At 49.6% G+C, this 20,853-nt stretch overlaps 1 protein-coding gene across 1 annotated transcript; it reads left to right on the top strand.

The window, feature by feature from the left end:
- Positions 1 to 1,186: 1,186 nt before the first annotated feature.
- Positions 1,187 to 4,147, top strand: LOC109750726 (uncharacterized protein C57A10.07). Its single transcript, XM_020309676.4, has 3 exons — positions 1,187 to 2,067; positions 2,641 to 2,765; positions 3,440 to 4,147. The coding sequence occupies exons 1-3, from the start codon at positions 1,488 to 1,490 to the stop codon at positions 3,758 to 3,760; spliced, it is 1,026 nt and encodes a 341-aa protein (XP_020165265.1). The 5' UTR covers positions 1,187 to 1,487; the 3' UTR covers positions 3,761 to 4,147.
- The last annotated feature ends 16,706 nt before the right edge of the window (positions 4,148 to 20,853 follow it).

Here is a 20,853-nt window from a genome sequence, read left to right as displayed (position 1 = left end):
TCGTCATCCAATCCAGTGGATTGTTGGGAGCTTGAGCCATCATTTTTCTTCGACCTCCTGTAGTTGCTCTTGAGGTCATCCACAAGATGTTGCCACTTTGGTTTGCCATTCAATTTCATCCAACAATGGCTTAAAATGAATGGCTTCTTCTCGGTTTGTTGGTACAAAGTGGCCGCCAACGCATCTATAATTCAAGAATTACCCATGAGAATGCAACAAACAAGAGTGATGATGCAATTGATGACAAAACGAAGCAATTCAACTTATGTGACTATTGACTCCAACCCCACTTTGATTTTGACCAACCACCGAAGCATAGTGGCCGATAAACTTGGCTTCGGCTCCACATATTCCTTGTGTTCATGGTAGTGCTTGTGGATCTTTTACCAATGCTTGTTGCCCTTTTGCTCCGTGCCACATAGGGTCCATGTTTATGGACAACCAAGATTCAACCAACAAAGCATCCTCGTAGGTTGAGAATGTTAGACATCTTGCCGTCTTATCTTTGCCTTTTTTTGGTAGGCCTGATGTTCCTCAACATCATGCGTAGGACAACTGGGACCCCCCAAGACATATTTCATAGACTCTTAACCCTCATTGATCATGTTCGTCATGAAATTGTCCGAAAATGATCACGATCCCAAATAAACTAATGGCATATGTATCAAGTTGGTCCAATGGCATAGCGAAAAACGAAAGAAGCAACACAAAATGGAGGAAAAAATGTATTGTGTCTTGCTGCGACATTTTGTCAAACTGGATCTGGGCAGACCGGGCGTCGAAGCTGCCCGTGCTTGTCTGTGCCCACTAGATCTGCGGCGAGTCACGCACCTTCTCCAGACCCTCCGGCTACGTCCAGCCGTCCAGAATCCCTCCCCATTTGGACGACGGATCATTGTCGGATGAGGGAGGGAGAGGGGGAGGGGCTTCCTTGTCTGTAGCAGGGCGGACGCGTGCGGGGCCAACAGTCACAATGAAGGGGACACATCCACATCGATGTTGACCACCTCCTCGGCCGCAACTTTCTTTGCCGTCGCTTCCTCCGGACGACGTTCTTCGCAGTGCAATTCACCATCATGGACGGGATCCCTACGGACTGTGCCAAGGTATTATTCATGTTGTCCTTTGAAAGATGAGGTACCCGACGACTATATTTAAATATAACGGTAGACGATGGTGGTGGTGTGGATGGAGGAGCAAGGTTGGAGGACCGCGTCCATGGGACCATGGCTCCATCTGCCACGAAGTAGCCAACTATCTGAATCATCGGATCTTCCACGGCTAGACTTTTTCCCCTCCACCATCCTGCACGGTACCTTTGCCTCTTTCTCCTCCGGTCCCTTCTATCTTCTCCCACGCTGCTCTGATCTCCGACCTCCTGCCCCGAGCTCCAATCCGACCGATCCAATGGCGCTCTAAATCCTCTCCTACACTCCACCACCACCTAGATCCGGCCGCCCCGAGGCGGCGGAGCTCCGGAGAGCTCGATGAGCAGCCAGGGGTTCGGCCCCGGGAGCCCCAAGTCCTTCCGCTACCCTAGAGCCGACTATGATCTCGAGTCCGGGATCCCCCGCAAGGGCCGCAAGCCCAAGGCCTCGCATCTCGACGCCCCCGCCCCCCTCAGCTCGGCGCTGATGAGGATCCGCTTCTTCTACGAGGCGCACCCCGTCGCGGTCGCCCTCATCCTGCTGTCCTTCGGGCTGAGCGTCCTGATCCTCCTGTCCGTGTACGAGACCCGGTTCAGGACGATGAGGAGCGGTGGCAATGAGGTCGGGGCGCACCCGCTTCCGGGCCTTCGCAACCTCGTCATGGTGGCCGGCCATTCGATATACACCAGCGCGAGCTGCGGGAAGACCGACCGCGAGGATTCGTGGTTCTTGGAGCCGTACCAGAAGCACCCCGGCCAGGCGGCCACCTTCTTGGCGCACATCAAGGAGGGGGTGGAGATCGCGGCGAGGGATCAGGGCTCGCTCCTCTTGTTTAGCGGTGGGGAGACGAGGAAAGATGCAGGGCCGAGGAGCGAGGCGCAGAGCTACTGGGCTATTGCAGAGTCGGAAGGCTGGTTTGGTGAGTTTCAGGTTACATCAACATTCCTTCTTTCGTGCTTTAGTAAGATTATTATTATTGGCACAATGGGGTTCGGAAATCTGGTGCTGATTAGTCTTTTTGGAGGTTGTTAGTCATATGTATCCTGAACTTACGAAAACAAGGCCTAGATGCACAATCACTTCTGAGTTCTGACTACTACATACGCACTCAGTTGCTCTGATGAAAATGCAAAGCGAACAACATGCTTGTTATGCATGATCATAGATTTAGGAATTACTAGTGTGGTGGAAGTAAATAGTTAAAATGGTTCTAAACGACCTAATTGATAGAAAGCTGTTTCCTATTTGTACATGGCATTGAAAAATGGCTGATGAGTTCCAAATCGGGAAATATAATGCAGTTCATAACCATCTCTTTAACATGGATAGTCAGAATGTTGGATCAAAAGGGTTCATGCTTCCTGTAGCTTATAGTGCTTCATTTCTCATCTCAGTGCAGTATTATCACCATTGTCTATGTATCCACTTTGAGTTGTTAGTTATTTTGCCGACCATATGTAATGAGCTGCTCACTGTTTGTATGCATGCACAGGAAATGATGATAGTGTAAGGAGCCGGGCACTGACCGAGGAGCATGCACGAGATAGTTTTGAAAATCTCCTATTTAGCGTTTGCCGTTTCAGAGAACTCACCGGAACATACCCACAGAATATAACTGTAAGTTTTTTTCCCTTTCATCGAGACTTTCTGCTGAAACCTTATTTCACATATTTTTTCCGAAAAGGAGGGAGTACCCCCGGCCTCCGCATCAGATGATGGACACAGCCAACTATACTAAATAAAGAGTGCAAAACATCCATATAAGCATAAGAAATAGAACTAGGCCTAACTACAATCAGTCAGCCATGGGATTACATGCCTCAGAACACAAATGCTATCACTAGTACGCCACCCGAACCAGTTGAATGTATCCTGTGCTACTGTCTCCCAACGGTTGCACCCAAATCATAGGCACCTGATCCTCCGCACGAAGAAGAGAGCTAGGGATGTAAGTGGCAAATAAATGGCGTCCACAATCCCGTTTAGTTAGTTTTTGCTAGCTTGATAGTTCATTTTCCTCAAACAAACAAAAAACCTTTTTGAACTATCATATCATAAGTGGACTTTAAACGGGATTAAACGGGACCCGGTTGACATCCCTAAAGAGAGCAGCACATATGGATCCATCCTGTAGCATGGAAAATAACTTGCAAAATATTTGGAGTTATTGTTCTGTTAAACACACAATCATTTCGGCAATTCCAATTGCCCATAATTTATCTGCACTTTCAATTAACTCATGAACATCTGATATTTTGCTAATCTGCAACTCTGAACATTTTGTTGCTTAGGTCGTAAGCTATGATTTTAAGGAGGAAAGGTTTGCACAACTGCACAGGTCTGCACTCGGGTTCCCAGAAGAAAGGTTCTTCTTCTCAGGTACCCCAGCTACAGCTACAGCAAAGGAGGCAGCTCTGAAAGGCGAAGCCTCTGTCAGGTCTCAGTTCCAAGAAGATCCATATGGATGTGTTGGTTCTCTTCGTGTAAAGAGGCTCAAGAGAGACCCGTTTCACCGGACCATTCCATACCCCAATGGCTGCCCTGAATTGAAGGGTCTATTCTCCTATTGCGGTATGGTGCCATACTCTGGGAACCTTCCTTGGACTCAGTAGCGGAGAAGGGCATGATGTTTGGATCAAACTTCCACTGTTCACAGTAAAATCCCAGCATTCTTGTTTCGCCCCTTTTTCTAAGCTGACAGAATAGATACCCCCATTCCTGTCTTCTGTGCGAGGGAGAAGAGAATTTCTAAGCTACACTAGTTAGATTGTTTTCGTCACGGAAGCTTGCCACATGCTCCATATATACAGATTTTCTTTTTCTCACTTCTCCCGGGTCTCCACTGAAAACTGTGAATTTGTTAGTAGCAGTGGAAGCAAGTGAACTTATAATTTATAATTCCAGCTTGAACTGCACCAGTAAAAACTGGAAACCTTATGAACATGTACCGTGTAATATCCTGGTATTCTTCCATTGTGAAAAAAGGCTGTTTTCGTTTTCGAGGCAGGAGCTTGGGGAATATGTTAATGGTCTATATGTGCTGGCTACTTTGCCATTTTACTGGCTCTGCCATGTTAATGGTCTATCTGTGTCCATGGTTGTATACTAACTACTAGTATGATCATGTTTCAGACATTGATGCAAGGCCCGTTTGTGTCGATTATAATTCAAGACTAGTTCATAATAAAATCAAAATTTCCTGTTTTTAAATGCATGACCTGTAGACATGGGCACTTTTTAAGACGCAACTTTGAATGTTATTTATTACGTCAAAATGTTAGTATTCTTCTTATGAAACATTTTTCGTGGAAAAACACTTAATTTTATATTTTTATTTGAACAATCTGACGAGTTACGAGTGTTATTTTATAATCCATAGTCAAATCAAAGTTAGAGAAGTTTAAGTCAGGTGTCTAGAAGGGAGGTAGGAGTATACTTTAGGATCAAAGGATCAAAGTTGCCTGATTTACTTCACTTAATTGAAGATTGTCGCAGCATTGTGGGAACTATCAAGTCATGTCCAACTATTTGGTCCGAGGTAGCCGTGGCGTGTAGAAGGAATAGAGAGGGATTGGCACATTGAATGATTGTATTGCTTGAGCCTATATATATATATATATATATATATAGGAGATGTACCTGGAGTACAAGACAAGGTAGAATAAATCCTGCACTATCTTATCTTTCCTAACTAATCACGATACTCAACATCCCCGCAGTCATAACGGCAGCGACGCCAGACGGTGAGACTGGAGAACAATTCAACGAGGTTGCTGAAGCAAGGCGGCAGTCCTTTGTGCCGGTGTCGATGTAGCCGAGAGTGTAGGGCGGTGTAGTCGTGGTCAAGGTAGCCGTGTGAAGGACTCCATGGTCGATGTCGAGTCAGGGTGGCCGGTGTCGAGGTAGTCACCGTGGAGTCGCGGGCGCAAGGAGGCGTCGTGTTTGTCATGGGCACAGTGGTGTTGGCGAAGAGGAGCAGCGGCGGCGGCTAGGTTAGGAGCGCGGCGACGGTGCTTGAAGTAGGGAAGGAAGAACCCATCAGCGTGACGAAGACCGACGCGGACGATGGCGTCCCCGCGCCTAGGGAGGCGACGCATGCCACACAAAAGTCCACGCGCGTGGACGGCGAAGTGGACCGCGTGCCGTGGCGCTACAGCCTGAAGGGCAACGCAACAGCAACGCGCGGGTCGGGGCGACAACGGAGAAAACTCTCAGGGCGGCAGCGGGGACCGCGTGCCACGCTCGCTACGACCCGAAGGGGCGACGCAGCGGCATCGCGAGGGTCGGTGCAATGGCGGGGACGGCCTGGAACGGCAGCATGGACTGCGTGCCACGACGCTATGGCCCGAAGGGGCGACACAACAGCAGCGCGCGGGTTGGTGCAACCGCAGGGACGACCTCAAGGCGGCGGTGGACCGCGGGCCGCGGCAATACGGCCCGAAGGGGCAACACAGCGGTAGCGTGCGGGTCGGTGTAACCGCGGGAACGACCTCGGGGCAGCGGCGTGAACCGCGTGCCGCAGCTCTACGACCCGAAAGGGTGACGCAGCGGCGGCACGGGTTGGTTCAGCCGCGGAAAGAACCATGGGGCGACGATGCTGTGGCCGGACGGGGCGACGCAGCAGCAACCTGTTGCTCGAACGGTGAAGGGGTGCGTTGTACTCGACGATAGGGCGGCGACAACTGGCGCACAACGACGGGCGGGCAGACTCGCGGACGACGACCATGACGGGTCGCCGGGTCGGAGAAGAGTCCGGGTTATCATGTCGGTGTCATTGTAGAGGCGCGAGGGGGGGGGGGTCGACAGCGGCGACGAGCGACGCAAACCAATCTTATATTGAAAACCAAAAAGAAACGCCGATCAAGACGACCGACATGAGAGAAAAATCCAGATCAAAGGATCAGGAAAAGGATTCTCTAGGGCAGCCGATCAACATGACCGGAGGACCAACCCTAGGTACGGTGGCGAGGCTCCAGAGATCAACCGATGGGGCGGGGCGGTGCGAGCTAGGGTTGTGGATTGAGGTTAGGCTGATATGTTGGGAAAGTAGTAGAAAACAAAAAAAATCCATGCCTACGATCACCCAAGATCAATATAAAGATGCACAAAGGGTTGGGATCATGATCATTACCGTCACCGGGTTACAGCGGAAGAAGAACATGTCGGTGTAGATCGTATTTGAAGTCCCTCGAACCGTCCACGAACGATCCCTCGAATTGAAGACCAAAAGTACGGTCTCTCTACTTGGTTGCAAGCGTGCAGCCTTCACGATCCGGCAGTGCTTCGCCATCTAGAACGAATCATCGCCGGAGTATTAGAGGGAGAAGATTAAAACCACACTGGACTTCTAATTATGAGGACAAAAGGATTAGACTGGCTCTAATTAGTCAACTAGGACCAACTAGAACTAGAAGAACTAGAGGAGGCTCCAAAACTTGTATATTCAAGAGAGCAAAAACCCCTAGTATATATAGGTTAGAGGAGGAGGATGAAGGAAATATGCCCTAGAGGCAATAATAAAGTTGTTATTTATATTTCCTTATACTAGCAATGTGCCCGTGCGTTGCAACGGATCCAAAGTAGAATAGTACTTGTTCACAAACTTGAAAGAAAACACTCTTGTTTTGATATACATATAGCACTAAAATTATATTACGCTTCACTCACAATATATTTCTCAGGCTGTTTCGATAAGGTGAGGGAGGGATATGGTTGCTTTCAAGATAATAAGTTTTTTTTTTGCAAATTGGAGCAGAGATGTGAGCTATTGTTGCAAAAATGCCACAACTTACCTCACAGCCGTTAGATGCAGATCTAATGGTCAGAAATGACGGATGGTAGACACACCATCATCACCAACCGAGTCTTTTATAGGAGTAGAGATCATGATAAATGTTTATTATTCATGCTAGAATTGTATTAACCGGAAACTTGATACATGTGTGGATACATAGACAAAACACAGTGTCCCTAGTAAGCCTCTACTAGACTAGCTCGTTAATCAAAGATGGTTAAATTTCCTAACCATAGACATGTGTTGTCATTTGATGAACGGGATCACGTCATTAGGAGAATGATGTGATGGACAAGACCCATCTGTTAGCTTAGCATAATGATCATTAAGTTTTATTGCTATTGCTTTCTTCATGACTTATACATATTCCTTTGACTATGAGATTATGCAACTCCCGAATACCGGAGGAACACACTTTGTGTGCTATCAAACGTCACAACGTAACTGGGTGATTATAAAGATGCTCTATAGGTGTCTCCAAAAGTGTTTGTTGAGCTGGCATAGATCGAGATTAGGATTTGTCACTTCGAGTATCGCAGAGGTATCTCTGGGCCCTCTCGGTAATGCACATCACTATAAGCCTTGCAAGCAATGTGACTAATGAGTTTATCGCAGGATGATGCATTACGGAACGAGTAAAGAGACTTGTTGGTAACGATATTGAACTAGGTATGATGATACCGACGATCGAATCTCGGACAAGTAACATACCGATGACAAAGGGAATGACGTATGTTGTTATGCGTTTGACCGATAAAGATCTTCGTAGAATATGTAGGAACCAATATGAGCATCCAGGTTCTGCTATTGGTTATCGACCGGAGATGTGTCTCAGTCATGTCTACATAGTTCTCGAACCCGTAGGGTCCGCACGCTTAAGGTTCGATGACGATTAGTATTATGAGTTATGTGTTTTGGTGACCGAAGTTTGTTCGGAGTCCCGGATGAGATCACAGACATGATGAGGAGTCTCGAAATGGTCGAGAGGTAAAGATTCATATATTGGAAGGTTATATTCGGACATCGGAGTGGTTCCGAGTGATTCGGATATTTTACCGGAGTACCAAGGGGTTACCGGAACCCCCCAGGGGAAATATTGGGCCTTAGTGGAGAGAGCGGAGGGCCGCAAGGGGTTGCCCCCCATGGCAGTCCGAATTGGACTAGGGGAAGGGTGAGGGAGTCCTGGACTAAGGGGTCCTCGGGCGTCCGGCCTGTTGGACATGGGCCGGACTAATGGGCTGTGAAGATACAAGACCGAAGACTCTACCCGTGTCCGGATGGGACTCTCCTTGGCGTGGAAGGCAAGCTTGGCGTCCAAATATGAAGATTCCTTTCTCTGTAACCGACTTTGTACAACCCTAGTCCCCTCCGGTGTCTATATAAACCGGAGGGCTTAGTTCGAAGAATAATCATAGTTATACGGGCTAGACTTCCAGGGTTTTAGCCATTATGATCTCGTGGTAAATCAACTCTTGTAATACTCATATTCATCAAGATCAATCAAGAAGGAAGTAGGGTATTGCCTCCATAGAGAGGGCCCGAACCTGGGTAAATATTGTGTCCCCCGTCTCCTGTTACCATCGACCTTAGACGCACAGTTCGGGACCCCCTACCTGAGATCCGCCGGTTTTGACACCAACATTGGTGCTTTCATTGAGAGTTCCACTGTGCCGTCCTCAAAAGGTTTGATGGCCCCTTCAATCATCTACAGCAATGCTGTCCAAGGAGAAGTCTATCGCCCCAGACAGATCTTTGTGTTCGGCGGCTTCGCACTACGGGCCAACTCGCTCGGCCATCTGGAGCAGATCGATAGCTACGCCCCTGGCCGTCAGGTCAGATTTGGCAGCTTGAACTACGCCCCGGATATCCGCGGAGACTTGATCTTCGACGGATTCGAGACCACAGCAGCCACTCCCCGTCACCACGACGAACATGACTTAAATCTGTCATCGGACCATACCCAGGAGATAGCACCTGTGACTGCTCTGGCCTTAGATCCGGAGCAGATCGCGCCATCCGAAGACGGGAAGCTCAACCCCGCCACGGATGTCGCAGTCTCAGCGGCGTCAGAGCCGCACACAGACCCAACCTCGAGTGGAATCTGTGTCACCGGAGCCTCGGACTCGTTTCCGGCTACAGGTTCCGAACCATGTGCGTCCACGTGCGTCGAGCTCGATCAGTCTTCGATCGTCGAATTCAGCTCCGCGGACATTTTTCTGCACTCGCCTTTGGGCGATGTGTTAAACTCGTTAAAAGCACTATCCTTGGCGGGGGGCTCACAGCCGAATTATATCCGGTTTGAACTGGAGGCTGACGGCGGAGAACTTCGCTTCCCACCCACCGCCCACTTCATAGCCACTGTCGAAGATTTAACCGACATGCTCGATTACGGCTCTGGACGGTATGGACGACGATGCCGATGAGGAGCTGGGCCAAAACCCACCGTTTACCAGACGCTGGACGACCACCTCTTCTTACGACGTGTACATGGTGTATACACCTAAAAGAACTAGCGACGATGACAAAGAAGATCCAGTTGAGGATGAACCTCCTGTGATACAGCCAAAACGCCGGCGTTAGTGGCGCCGCTCTAAGTCACGTCGTGGAAAAGACAGCAATACTGGCACGGGAGAAAACAATACTCCGGACGATGCCGAAGATAATGAAGACCCCGTGGAGATAGCTTCCGAACAGGAGGAACGGGAAAACGGGCAAGTTAGCCCTGATGAACAGGCCATACACAATGACTCGGAGGACAGTAATTATCTTCCACTCTCCGAGGATGAGGTGAGCCTTGGAAACGAGGATTTTATCGTGCCTGAGGAACCTCTCGAGCAGGAGCGCTTTAAGCGCTGGCTAATAGCCACGACAAGGAGCCCGAAAAAGAAGTAGCAGCAGCTTCAAGCTGACCAAGATCTGCTCAACGATAGATGGACTGATGTCCTAGAAGCCGAAGAATACGGCCTCAAGCGCCCAGCCAAAAGTTACCCGAAGCGCAAATTGCTACCTCAGTTCGATGATGAGGCACCGGAGCCCGTACCATCATCGCGCAATGCGGCTGACCGGCCACCACGCGGTCGGGATAAAGCGGCAATTCAAGCCGAACACCAGCCCGCCCCGCCTCATCGTAAAGGCAGAGATAAAACAGCTCGTGGTTATACATATGACCTTCGGCAGGAACTGGACAATAGAGCAGGACATACCAGATCGATCTACGGATCACGAGGACGTGCCCCGACACGTGCCGACGGCTATCTATTCGGACGTGAGAAGCCTGGTCACGCCCGGGCCGAAAACCGCAGACGGACTCCATCGGAGCTACGTCGCGATGTGGCCCGATATAGAGGCGCCACACACCCTCTTTGCTTCACTGACGAAGTAATGGAGCATGAATTCCCGGAAGGGTTTAAACCCGTGAATATTGAATCATACGATGGAACAACTGATCCCGCGGTGTGGATCGAGGATTTTGTTCTCCATATCCATATGGCCCGTGGAGATGACCTCCACGCCATCAAATACCTCCCTTTAAAACTCAAAGGGCCGGCTCGGCACTGGTTAAACAGTCTGCCTGAAAACTCTATTGGCAGCTGGGAGGACTTGGAAGACACCTTCCGCGACAACTTCGAAGGTACATATGTCCGGCCACCAGATGCCGATGACTTAAGTCACATAGTTCAGCAGCCCGGAGAGTCAGCCAGGAAATTTTGGACTAGGTTCCTAACCAAAAAGAACCAGATCGTCGACTGTTCAGATGCCGAAGCCCTAGCGGCCTTTAAACACAGCATCCGCGACGAATGGCTCGCCCGCCACCTTGGCCAAGAAAAGCCAAGTCCATGGCAGCCCTCACGGCACTCATGCCCCGCTTTTGTGCGGGTGAGGATAGTTGGCTGGCCCGTAGCAAAAACACGGCAAGCGAAGCGGGCACCTCCGAGGTCAAAAACAGCAACGGCAAGCTCCGACGCAATATGCACAAACGTCGAAGCAATGGTGATAACACCGATGACACTACAGTCAACGTCGGATTCAGTGGCTCCAAGTCCGGTCAGTGGAAAAAGCCATATAAAAGAAACAACTCAGGACCATCCAGTTTGGACCGCATACTCGATCGTCCGTGCCAGATCCATGGCACCCCAGAAAAACCAGCCAACAATACCAACAGGGATTGTTGGGTTTTTAAACAGGCCGGCAAGTTAAACGCCAAAAACAAGGAGAAGGGATCGCAAAGCAAGGACAATGACGAGGAGCCCCGGCCACCGAACACAGGGGGACAGAAGAAGTTTCCCCCTCAGGTCAAAATAGTGAACATGATATACGCTACCCACATCCCCAAGAGGGAGCGCAAGCGCGCGCTCAGGGACGTCTATGCGATAGAGCCAGTCGCCCCAAAATTCAATCCATGGTCGTCATGCCCGATTACCTTTGATCGTCGGGATCATCCGGCCAGTATCCTTCACGGCGGTTCGGCCGCACTAGTCCTTGACCCAATAATTGATGGATTCCACCTGACGCGAGTGCTCATGGACGGTGGCAGTAGCCTCAACCTGCTCTATCAGGATACAGTGCGCAAAATGGGCATTAATCCATCACGGATCAAGCCCACAAAGACTACCTTTAAAGGAGTCATACCAGGTGTAGAGGCCCGCTGTACAGGCTCAACCACACTAGAGGTTGTCTTCGGATCTCCGGACAACTTCCGAAGCGAAGAGTTAATCTTCGATATCGTCCCCTTTCGCAGCGGCTATCACACACTGCTTGGACGGACCGCATTTGCTCGATTCAATGCGGTGCCACACTATGCTTATCTCAAGCTCAAGATGCCCAGACCACGCGGCGTCATAACAGTTAATGGAAACACGAAACGCTCCCTCCGCACCGAGGAGCACACCGCTGCCTTAGCAGCAGAAGTACAGAGCGGCCTTTTCAAGCAGAACCTTAATTCGGCGGCCGAGCTCCCGGACACTGTCAAGAGAGTCCGGACTATTCTGCAGCAGGATAGCTTGGCTCGTCAAGAGCTCTACTAGCAATTCGGCCTCCGTCCCAGTCCCGATTAAGTGGCGGCATTCGCACCGCGCGTACATAACTACGCACTCAAAATACCATGGGCATAGATGGAGGCATAACTATCTTGATCCACAATACGGCTCGACCGACCCCGGACACACATCCTCTCACTGTTCCTTTTTCTCCTTTTCAGGTTTCTTTTCCACAGGCCCTCCCTGATGGCCTGATCACCGGTCCTTTCGAAGGATAAATATACCAAGATGCCAAGAAGCACAGACGTAAGGGGAATTTCTAGGTGGTCTCTTTAACGATCACTCTACCTGTTTTCAGGACCCACACGGAGCACTCCCTTGGTTGTGGCATGTTAAATAGCATTTTGCTTATTGCACTATTTGTATGAATGCGCTTTGACGTATTAACCAAATTATAATGAAAACAGTTTGCGGCCCAAATTCTGCGGCCCTAGCTTACTACCCTTTCTTCTTTCCTGTTTTCCTTTTCTGTTGATAACTTTATCAGATAGCACCCGTACACTTTGGTACGTTTCAATTTGCCAGGGGCTTCATAGCGCCCCGCAATACGGCAACAAAGTCCGAACACTTTTTACAGTATAGTTCGGCACCCCAAATTTAGCACTATATGCATTGGCTCCGAATCATGTCTTTGGTCAATAGTTGGGTTGCCCGGCTCCTGTGCTTGCTACCTTACGTTCTGTTATATCGGCTAGGGTAGTAAAGGGAGAACTACTGCGATTGTGCCCTGGTTCACCCGGATGAGCACCTCAGTAGAGAAAGCCGAAAACTGACTGTCATGATGCGGCGAGAGCCGGTCAGCTCTTCGGAGGTCTCAAATCTTTAGAGATTTTTTCCGCATTACGCGAGGGATAGGTACTTACCCAATCAGGTGTTTACAGCATCCTAGTTCGGATACTAGGGGCTGCGCCTATATTTTTATTGTCAAACTCCTATGGCTAAGTGTGGGTGCTAAAGTTGCATAGTCCGATTGCCTGGTTCGTTGCGCTAAACACCTCCTTCAAGGACCAAACAATTGGATCAAGAGTGTTTAGATTACATTCCGAACACCCCTGTACGACCTACGTGGGGGCAGAAGCCGACGACTGGCCAACTCTCAGATTTCACACAACACGGCCGCACAGGAGGTGAAAGTTTTTAAACAAACATTATATTACATAACGACTTTGTTTCATCATACAAGGCAGAGACAACATGAATGTATTCATTCGAAAATAATGTCTTGCGCACATTGCGTCGCCACAATACGAGACCCCTCTAGGACGTCTTCAAAATACCGCTCGGGCGTGCAGTGCTCCTTGCCCTCAGGCGGTCCCTCGGTCACAAGCTTGACGGCGTCCATCTTCGCCTACCACACCTTGACGCGGGCGAAGGCCATGCGCGCGCCCTCAATGCAGACCGACCGCTTGACGACGTCCAGCCGAGGGCAGGCATTCACCAGCCGCTTCACGAGCCCGAAGTAGCTGCTGGGTATAGCTTCGGTAGGCCACAGCCGGATTATTAAATCCTTCATGGCCAGTTCGGCCACCCTATGCAGCTCGACCAGCTGTTTTAGCTGGTCGCTAAAGGGCACTGGATGTTCCGGCGCAAGGTATTGCGACCAGAACAGCCTCTCCGTTGAGCTCCCTTCTTCGGCTCGGAAGAATTCCGCAGCGTCAGAAACACTGCGCGGCAGATCCGCAAACGCCCCTGGAGAACTCCAAATCCGGGTTAGTAAGAGATACTTCTTCTCCACATACTTGCTTTGCATACTAAACTCCTTACCCGCCGCGATCTTCTTGGCCTCCTGGATCTCCTGGAGGGCGCCCTGGGCTTCAACCCGGGCCGCTTCCGTGCTTTGGCGAGCCTTGGCGAGTTCGGTCTCTTGAGCCGAAACATCACGCTCCAAGGTCTCGCATTTCTTCACGACATCCTGGAGCTCTTGCTGGACCTCATCAAGCCTGGCCTCGTGCTTCTTACAAGCGGCTTGTTCCTTGGCAGCTCTCTCCTCAGCCTCGGCCAGGGCCTTTTTAAGGACCTCGACCTCGGTTGCCGCTCCTACAAATATTATGGCACTATGGTCAATACACATTATTCATTCTTCCTAAATATACAGCAAGTCGCAACATACCTTGCTTGTCCTCCAGCTGCCTTTTTTACAAGGCCGAGCTCTTCTAAGGCCCGCTCCAGACTCTGCTTTAGTCCGGAGACCTCCGCAACATGAGAGGTTGCGGCCAGCAACGACGCGTGCTTATTCATATAAGACATCTTTAGTTAGTTTCCTGCGAAAATAAATTGATCCTTTGTCCGCCTTTTCTTTCCGAACACCGGACAGTGTCTTAGGGGCTACTGTCTATACTAGGACTTTTTCTTTTGCGTCGCTTACCTCAAAGCCTGTCAGCAGGCTACTGCAGGCTTCGGTCAGTCCGCTCTTGACGGACTGAACCTTCTCAATCACCGTACCCATGAGGATACGGTGTTCCTTCACAATGGAAGCGCCTCGTAGCGCTTCCAGTAAATTATCCGATGCCTCTGGTTGGACAGAGGTCACCGGCGGGATAGGCACACCTCCTTCTCTCGAAGGAGGCTGCTCGCCGGATTCCGGAGCCGTATAGGTCTCCGCAACCGTATTCGGCTGGGGGCCGAACTGAACATGGCCCCCATCGCCAGTCTCCATGGGGATCTGCTCCCCCATGTGTCTGGCGGCCGAGGTTTCGCCCTCTGGCGTCACCCCGATGGCCTCCTGAACCTCTCCCTGGCCCGGGAAGGTCCTTTGAGACAACAGCTCGTCATCGCCCTTGGCCTTGGGAGAGTGAGCGGCTGGCGGTGACTCGCTGGCCATCGCCTTTGAATCCAACGAACCTCCTGATGAGGATCGCAGGGAGCTGTCGTGGGCTGGACTACACTAGCATAATTAAACATGTTAATACCATGAAGAGGAGAGGCCGGGTACATGGACATATACGGGTTTTTAGTACTTACGATGCGGCCAGGGGCTTGCTTCGGGGGCATCGCTCTGGGCTGCTATCGACGTCCCACGCGGAGTTATCCGTGAGGGGGCCCTTCCCCCTCTTGGGCGCCTCCGCCTCTAGATTTGTGGAGGTTGCCCTCTTCTTCTTTCCTCCATCAGGGGGAGAGTTGCTTTCTTCCTCCTCCTCGTCGTCGTCTTCGGCGGTAGAGGAGTGAGTCTTGTCTTCGGACGACACGTCTGAAGCTCCCTTGCGGCGGGGGCCACTCCGGACCCCCTTGGCCTTCTTCTCCGGCGCCTTGTAGGGTGCCGGAACCAGCATCTTCGCCAGGAGCGGGATGACTGGTTCCTCTGGCAGCGGAGCCGGACATCGAATCCTCTCCGCTTTCTCTATCCATACCTGAAAAAAATAGATAGTGAAGTTTTAGATATCTTCCTTGAACAAGCAAGTAGAGGATGCACCTCGATGTGAGGGACTTACCGCACTGGCAGGATGGGCTAGATCGTGCCCGCAGTCCGAGTCTATGTCCGGCGGCGTCTCGTTGCCTTTAAAGAGCAACTTCCAGACATCTTCGTGAGTGGTTCCGAAGAGCCTCTCCAAGGTCTGGTGCTTCTCCGGATCAAATACCCATAAAGGGCATGTTCGGCTCTGGCATGGAAGGATCCGGTGAACTAGCATCACCTGGATCACGTTGACGAGCTTGATGTTTTTATCCACCATGCTTTGGATGCGCGTTTGCAGCGCTATCAGTTCGTCCGACGAAGACCAATTTGGGCCCTTCTCTATCCAGGAGGTGAGCCGCATTGGAGCTCCAGATTTGAACTCGGCAGCCCCGGCACAGGTGGCGTCGCGGGGCTCTGTGATATAGAACCACAATTTCTGCCACTCTTTGACGGTCTCCAAAAAAGTACCCTTGGGCCATGTGACATTGGGCATCTTGCTCACCATGGCACCTCTGCACTCTGCGTGATGGCCATCCACCACCTTCGGCTTCACGTTGAAGATCTTGAGCCATAGTCCGAAGTGGGGAGGAATGCGGAGGAAGGCCTCACACACGACAATAAATGCCGAGATGTTGAGGAAGGAGTTTGGGGCTAGATCATGGAAATCTAGCCCGTAATAGAACATAAGTCCGCGGACGCAAGGGTGGAGAGGAAACCCTAACCCGCGGACGAAATGGGGGATGAACACTACCCTCTCATTGGGCTTCGGGATGGGGACGACTTGCCCCTTGGTCAGAAGCCGGTGAGCGATTTCTTTCGCCAGATACCCGGCCTCCCGAAGCTCAGTGATGTCCTTCTCCTTAACGGAGGAGGCCATCCACTTGCCTTGCCCTCCAGATCCGGACATGGTTGAGTGCTTTCTTGAGGCGGAAAAGATGAGGACTTGGGCGCTGGAGCTCAAGAATGGAAGGGCAGAGAAAGAGAGAAGGCGTGGGTGAAAGAAGGGAATCCTTATCCCCTTATAAAGGCAGTGAATATCAAGTGCCTCCCCACTCGCCTTAAAACTCGCCTGTTCCCAAGGGCTGTGCAAACGGCACGGTTGGATTACCCACACCCGTATTGATGAGAATCTCGCAATAAGGGGACACGGTCTCTGCTTTGACAAGACGTGCCAATGAAAACCGCATCTCAAAACGTGGAACGGCAGAAGAAAATGGTTCGAAATAATAACCGGGTAGACGTGATGTCACCTTACAAAAAATTGTCAGCGGATTGGACTCGTGAAATATTATACTCTCTGCGGTTGAGTGTGGTACTTGTGTTGCAGATCCGGACACGTTAGTTGCGTCCGAAGAATATCTTGGAGTATTCGGAAAGGGGAACCCGCCTTGCAATGCCGAAGACAATCTGCGCGCCGGACACCTCGTCATTGAAGCCTGGTTCAGGGGCTATTGAGGGAGTCCTGGACTAAGGGGTCCTCGGGCGTCCGGCCTGTTGGACATGGGTTGGACTAATGGGATGTGAAGATACAAGACCAAAGACTCTACCCGTGTCCGGATGGGACTCTCCTTGGCGTGGAAGGCAAGCTTGGCGTCCAAATATGAAGATTCCTTTCTCTGTAACCGACTTTGTACAACCCTAGTCCCCTCTGGTGTCTATATAAACCGGAGGGCTTAGTTCGAAGAATAATCATAGTCATACAGGCTAGATTTCTAGGGTTTTAGCCATTATGATCTCGTGGTAGGTCAACTCTTGTAATACTCATATTCATCAAGATCAATCAAGCAGGAAGTAGGGTATTACCTCCATAGAGAGGGCCCGAACCTGGGTAAATATTGTGTCCCCCGTCTCCTGTTACCACGACCTTAGACGCACAGTTTGGGACCCCCTACCCGAGATCCGCCGGTTTTGACACCGACAGAGGGGGCGGCGCCCCCCTTTCCCTCTCCCTCTCCCTCTCCTTCCTTTTCCCTCCGATGGAGAAAGGAAAAGGGGGGGGGGCGAATCCTACTTGGACTAGGAGTCCAAGTAGGAATCCCCCCTTGGCGCGCCCCTCCTGGCCGCCGGCCTCCTCCTCCCCTCCTTTATATACGGGGGCGGGGGGCACCCCAAAGGCACACCAAGAATGCTCTTAGCCGTGTGCGGTGCCCCCTTCCTCAGTTTACTCCTCCGGTCATACCGTCATAGTGCTTAGGCGAAGCCCTGCGCGGATCACATCACCATCACCGTCACCACGCCATTGTGCTGACGGAACTCTCCCTCGACCCTCTACTGGACCAAGAGTTCAAGGGACATCATCGAGCTGAACGTGTGCTGAACACGGAGGTGCCGTACGTTTGGTACTTGGATCGTGAAGACGTTTGACTACATCAACCGCGTTAACATAACGCTTCCGCTTTCGGTCTACGAGGGTACGTGGACACACTCTCCCCGTCTTGTTGCTATGCATCTCCTAGATAGATCTTGCGTGATCGTAGGAAAATTTTGAAATTTCATGCTATGTTCCCCTACAGAGGAGAGGGCAGCCACCAAGGGGGGGAAGTCCCCCCTTGGGGCGCCGGCCAAGGGGAAGGACTTGGAATCCTTCCCCAGTCCAATTCTCCCCCCATATGGCAAGGGGGCACTTCCTTATGGGCCCTTGTGGCCCATAACTCCTTCCACCTCTTGGTCTTTTAAGGCATGTTGATATTTAAATTATATAAAATGTTCTAAATACTTCTAGACCTTACACTTGAGCTAGTCTCAGAGGCGAGACTAGGAATCTTTTATTTACTGTTTATTATCCCACACGTGCACATGAGTTTTCCACTGAATCACATGTTCCAGGATCATAACAGTTATAGCATCGAATATAAACTTTTAATTATGAATACGGAAATATGATAATACAAATATTACTGCCGCTAGGGCATATTTCTGTTGGGGAATGTAGCATGCAATTTCAAAAAAATTCCTACGCTCATGCAAGATCTACCTAGGAGATGCATAGCAACGAGAGGGGGAGAGTGTGTCCACGTACCCTCGTAGACTGAAAGCGGAAGCGTTTGACAATGCGGTTGATGTAGTCGAACTTCTTCTCGTTCTGACCGATCAAGCACCGAACGTACGACACCTCCGAGTTCTGCACACGTTCAGCTCGATGAAGTCCCTCGAACTCCTGATCCAGCAAAGTGTCGAGGGAGAGTTTCGTCAGCACGACGGCGTGGTGACGGTGATGGTGAAGTGATCCGCGCAGGGCTTCACCTAAGCACTACGACAATACGACCGGAGGCGTAAACTGTGGAGGGGGGCGCCGCACACGGCTAGGAATCAATGTTGTGTGTTCTAGCGGTGCCCCCCACATATATATAGGTGGGAGAGGGAGTGGGGCAGCAAGGGGCACCCCAAGTAGGAGGGATCCTACTTGGGCGCCTCCTCCAAGTCGGCCTCCCCCCTTCCATATGCATTGGAGGGGGGAAGGAAATTAAAGAGAGGGGGGAGGGGAAGGAAAGGGGGAGGCCGAATCCTCCCCTTTCCTTCTCCCTTCCCTCCTTTCCTATCCCCCTTATTTCGGCCTATAGGGGGTGCACCAGCCCCTTAGGGGCTGGTCTATCCATCTCTTGGCCCATTAGGCCCATATAGTTTGCCGGGGGTTGCCCGGAACACCTTCCGGTGACCCGATACGTACCCGGTACCCCCGGAACACTTCCGGTGTCCAAATACTATCGTCCTATATATGAATCTTTACCTCTCGACCATTTCGAGACTCCTCGTCATGTCTGTGATCTCATATGGGACTCCGAACAACATTCGGTCACAAAATCACATAACTCATATAATATAAAATTGTCATCGAACGTTAAGTGTGCGGACCCTACGGGTTCGAGAACTATGTAGACATGACCGAGACACCTCTCCGGCCAATAACCAATAGCGGAACCTGGATGCTCATATTGGTTCCTACATATTCTACGAAGATCTTTATCGGTCAAACCATAATGACAACATACGTTATTCCCTTTGTCATCGGTATGCTACTTGCCCGAGATTTGATCGTCGGTATCTTCATACCTAGTTCAATCTCGTTACTGGCAAGTCTATTTACTCGTTCCGTAATGTATCATCCCACAACTAACTCATTAGTCACATTGCTTGCATGGATTATTATGATGTGCATTACCGAGAAGGCCCAGAGATACCTCTCCGATACTCGGAGTGACAAATCCTAATCTCGATATATGCCAACCCAACAAATACCTTTGGAGATACCTGTAGAGCATCTTTATAATCACCCAGTTACGTTGTGACATTTGATAGCACACAAGGCATTCCTCCGGTATTCGGGAGTTGCATAATCTCATAGTCAAAGAAATATGTATATGACATGAAGAAAGCAATAGCAATAAAACTTAACGATCATTATGCTAAGCTAACGGATGGGTCTTGTCCATCACATCACTCTCCTAATGATGTCATCCCATTTACCAAATGAAAACTCATGTCTATGGTTAGGAAACTTAACCATCTTTGATTAACGAGCTAGTCTAGTAGAGGCTTACTAGGGACACTGTGTTTTGTCTATGTATCCACACATGTATCAAGTTTCCGGAATAAACATTTATCATGATATAAGGAAATATAGATAAAAACTTTATTATTGCCTCTAGGGCATATTTCCTTCAATTTCCAACAGTCTCCCACTTGCACTAGAGTCAATAATCTAGTTGCATGTTTTGTGTAACACCCATGCCTATACTGTGTTGTCCATGATTTGCTAGTGGTAGAGTCTTTGTCACCGAATCTGGCATTCTTCAAATCCCAATTTATGTCGGTAATACCTGGTTCTATTATGTAGTTCTTTTTATTACTTTAATGGTTAGTACTATATCTCCATATAGACCATTCTATAGTAACACTATATCTCCATATAGTTCAACTGCTATATCTCCATATAGTTAATATTCACTTTGGAACTACATCATAATTTATCAATAAACTCTCATTGATCCAAATTATACTATAAAAAACTACTCAAGTTTCAATTTATATCATTTATAGACCCACAATTTATCTTCCCCTTTTAAAAATTATTTCAAAATTATAGCCCTATAGTAATTCCATGAAGTTTCCTTATGTAACTGACATAGTATTTGTGGCTCAGCCACCGTTCATCATTTTTTATACATGTTACGCTAGCATCATTGCACATCCTGGTACACTGCCAAAGGCATTCATATAGAGTAATATTTTGTTCTAGTACCGAGTTGTAATATTAAGTTGTAAGTAAATAGAAGTGTGATAATCATCATTATTAAAGCATTGTCCCAGTGAGGAAATAAAAAAGAAAGAAAAAGGGGCCAAAAAGATCCCACCAAAAAAAGAGAAGGGATGGTGTTATTATCCTTTTTCACACTTGTGCTTCAAAGTAGAACCATGTTTTTCATATAGAGAGTCTCCTATGTAGTCACTTTCATATAGTAGTGGAATTTTTTTATTATAGAACTT

The sequence above is a fragment of the Aegilops tauschii genome, chromosome 2 (genome assembly GCF_002575655.3).
Source record: "Aegilops tauschii subsp. strangulata cultivar AL8/78 chromosome 2, Aet v6.0, whole genome shotgun sequence".
Lineage (NCBI taxonomy): Eukaryota > Viridiplantae > Streptophyta > Magnoliopsida > Poales > Poaceae > Aegilops > Aegilops tauschii.
Note: the sequence above shows the minus strand (reverse complement) of the source record. Positions and strands in the feature narration are given on the sequence as shown.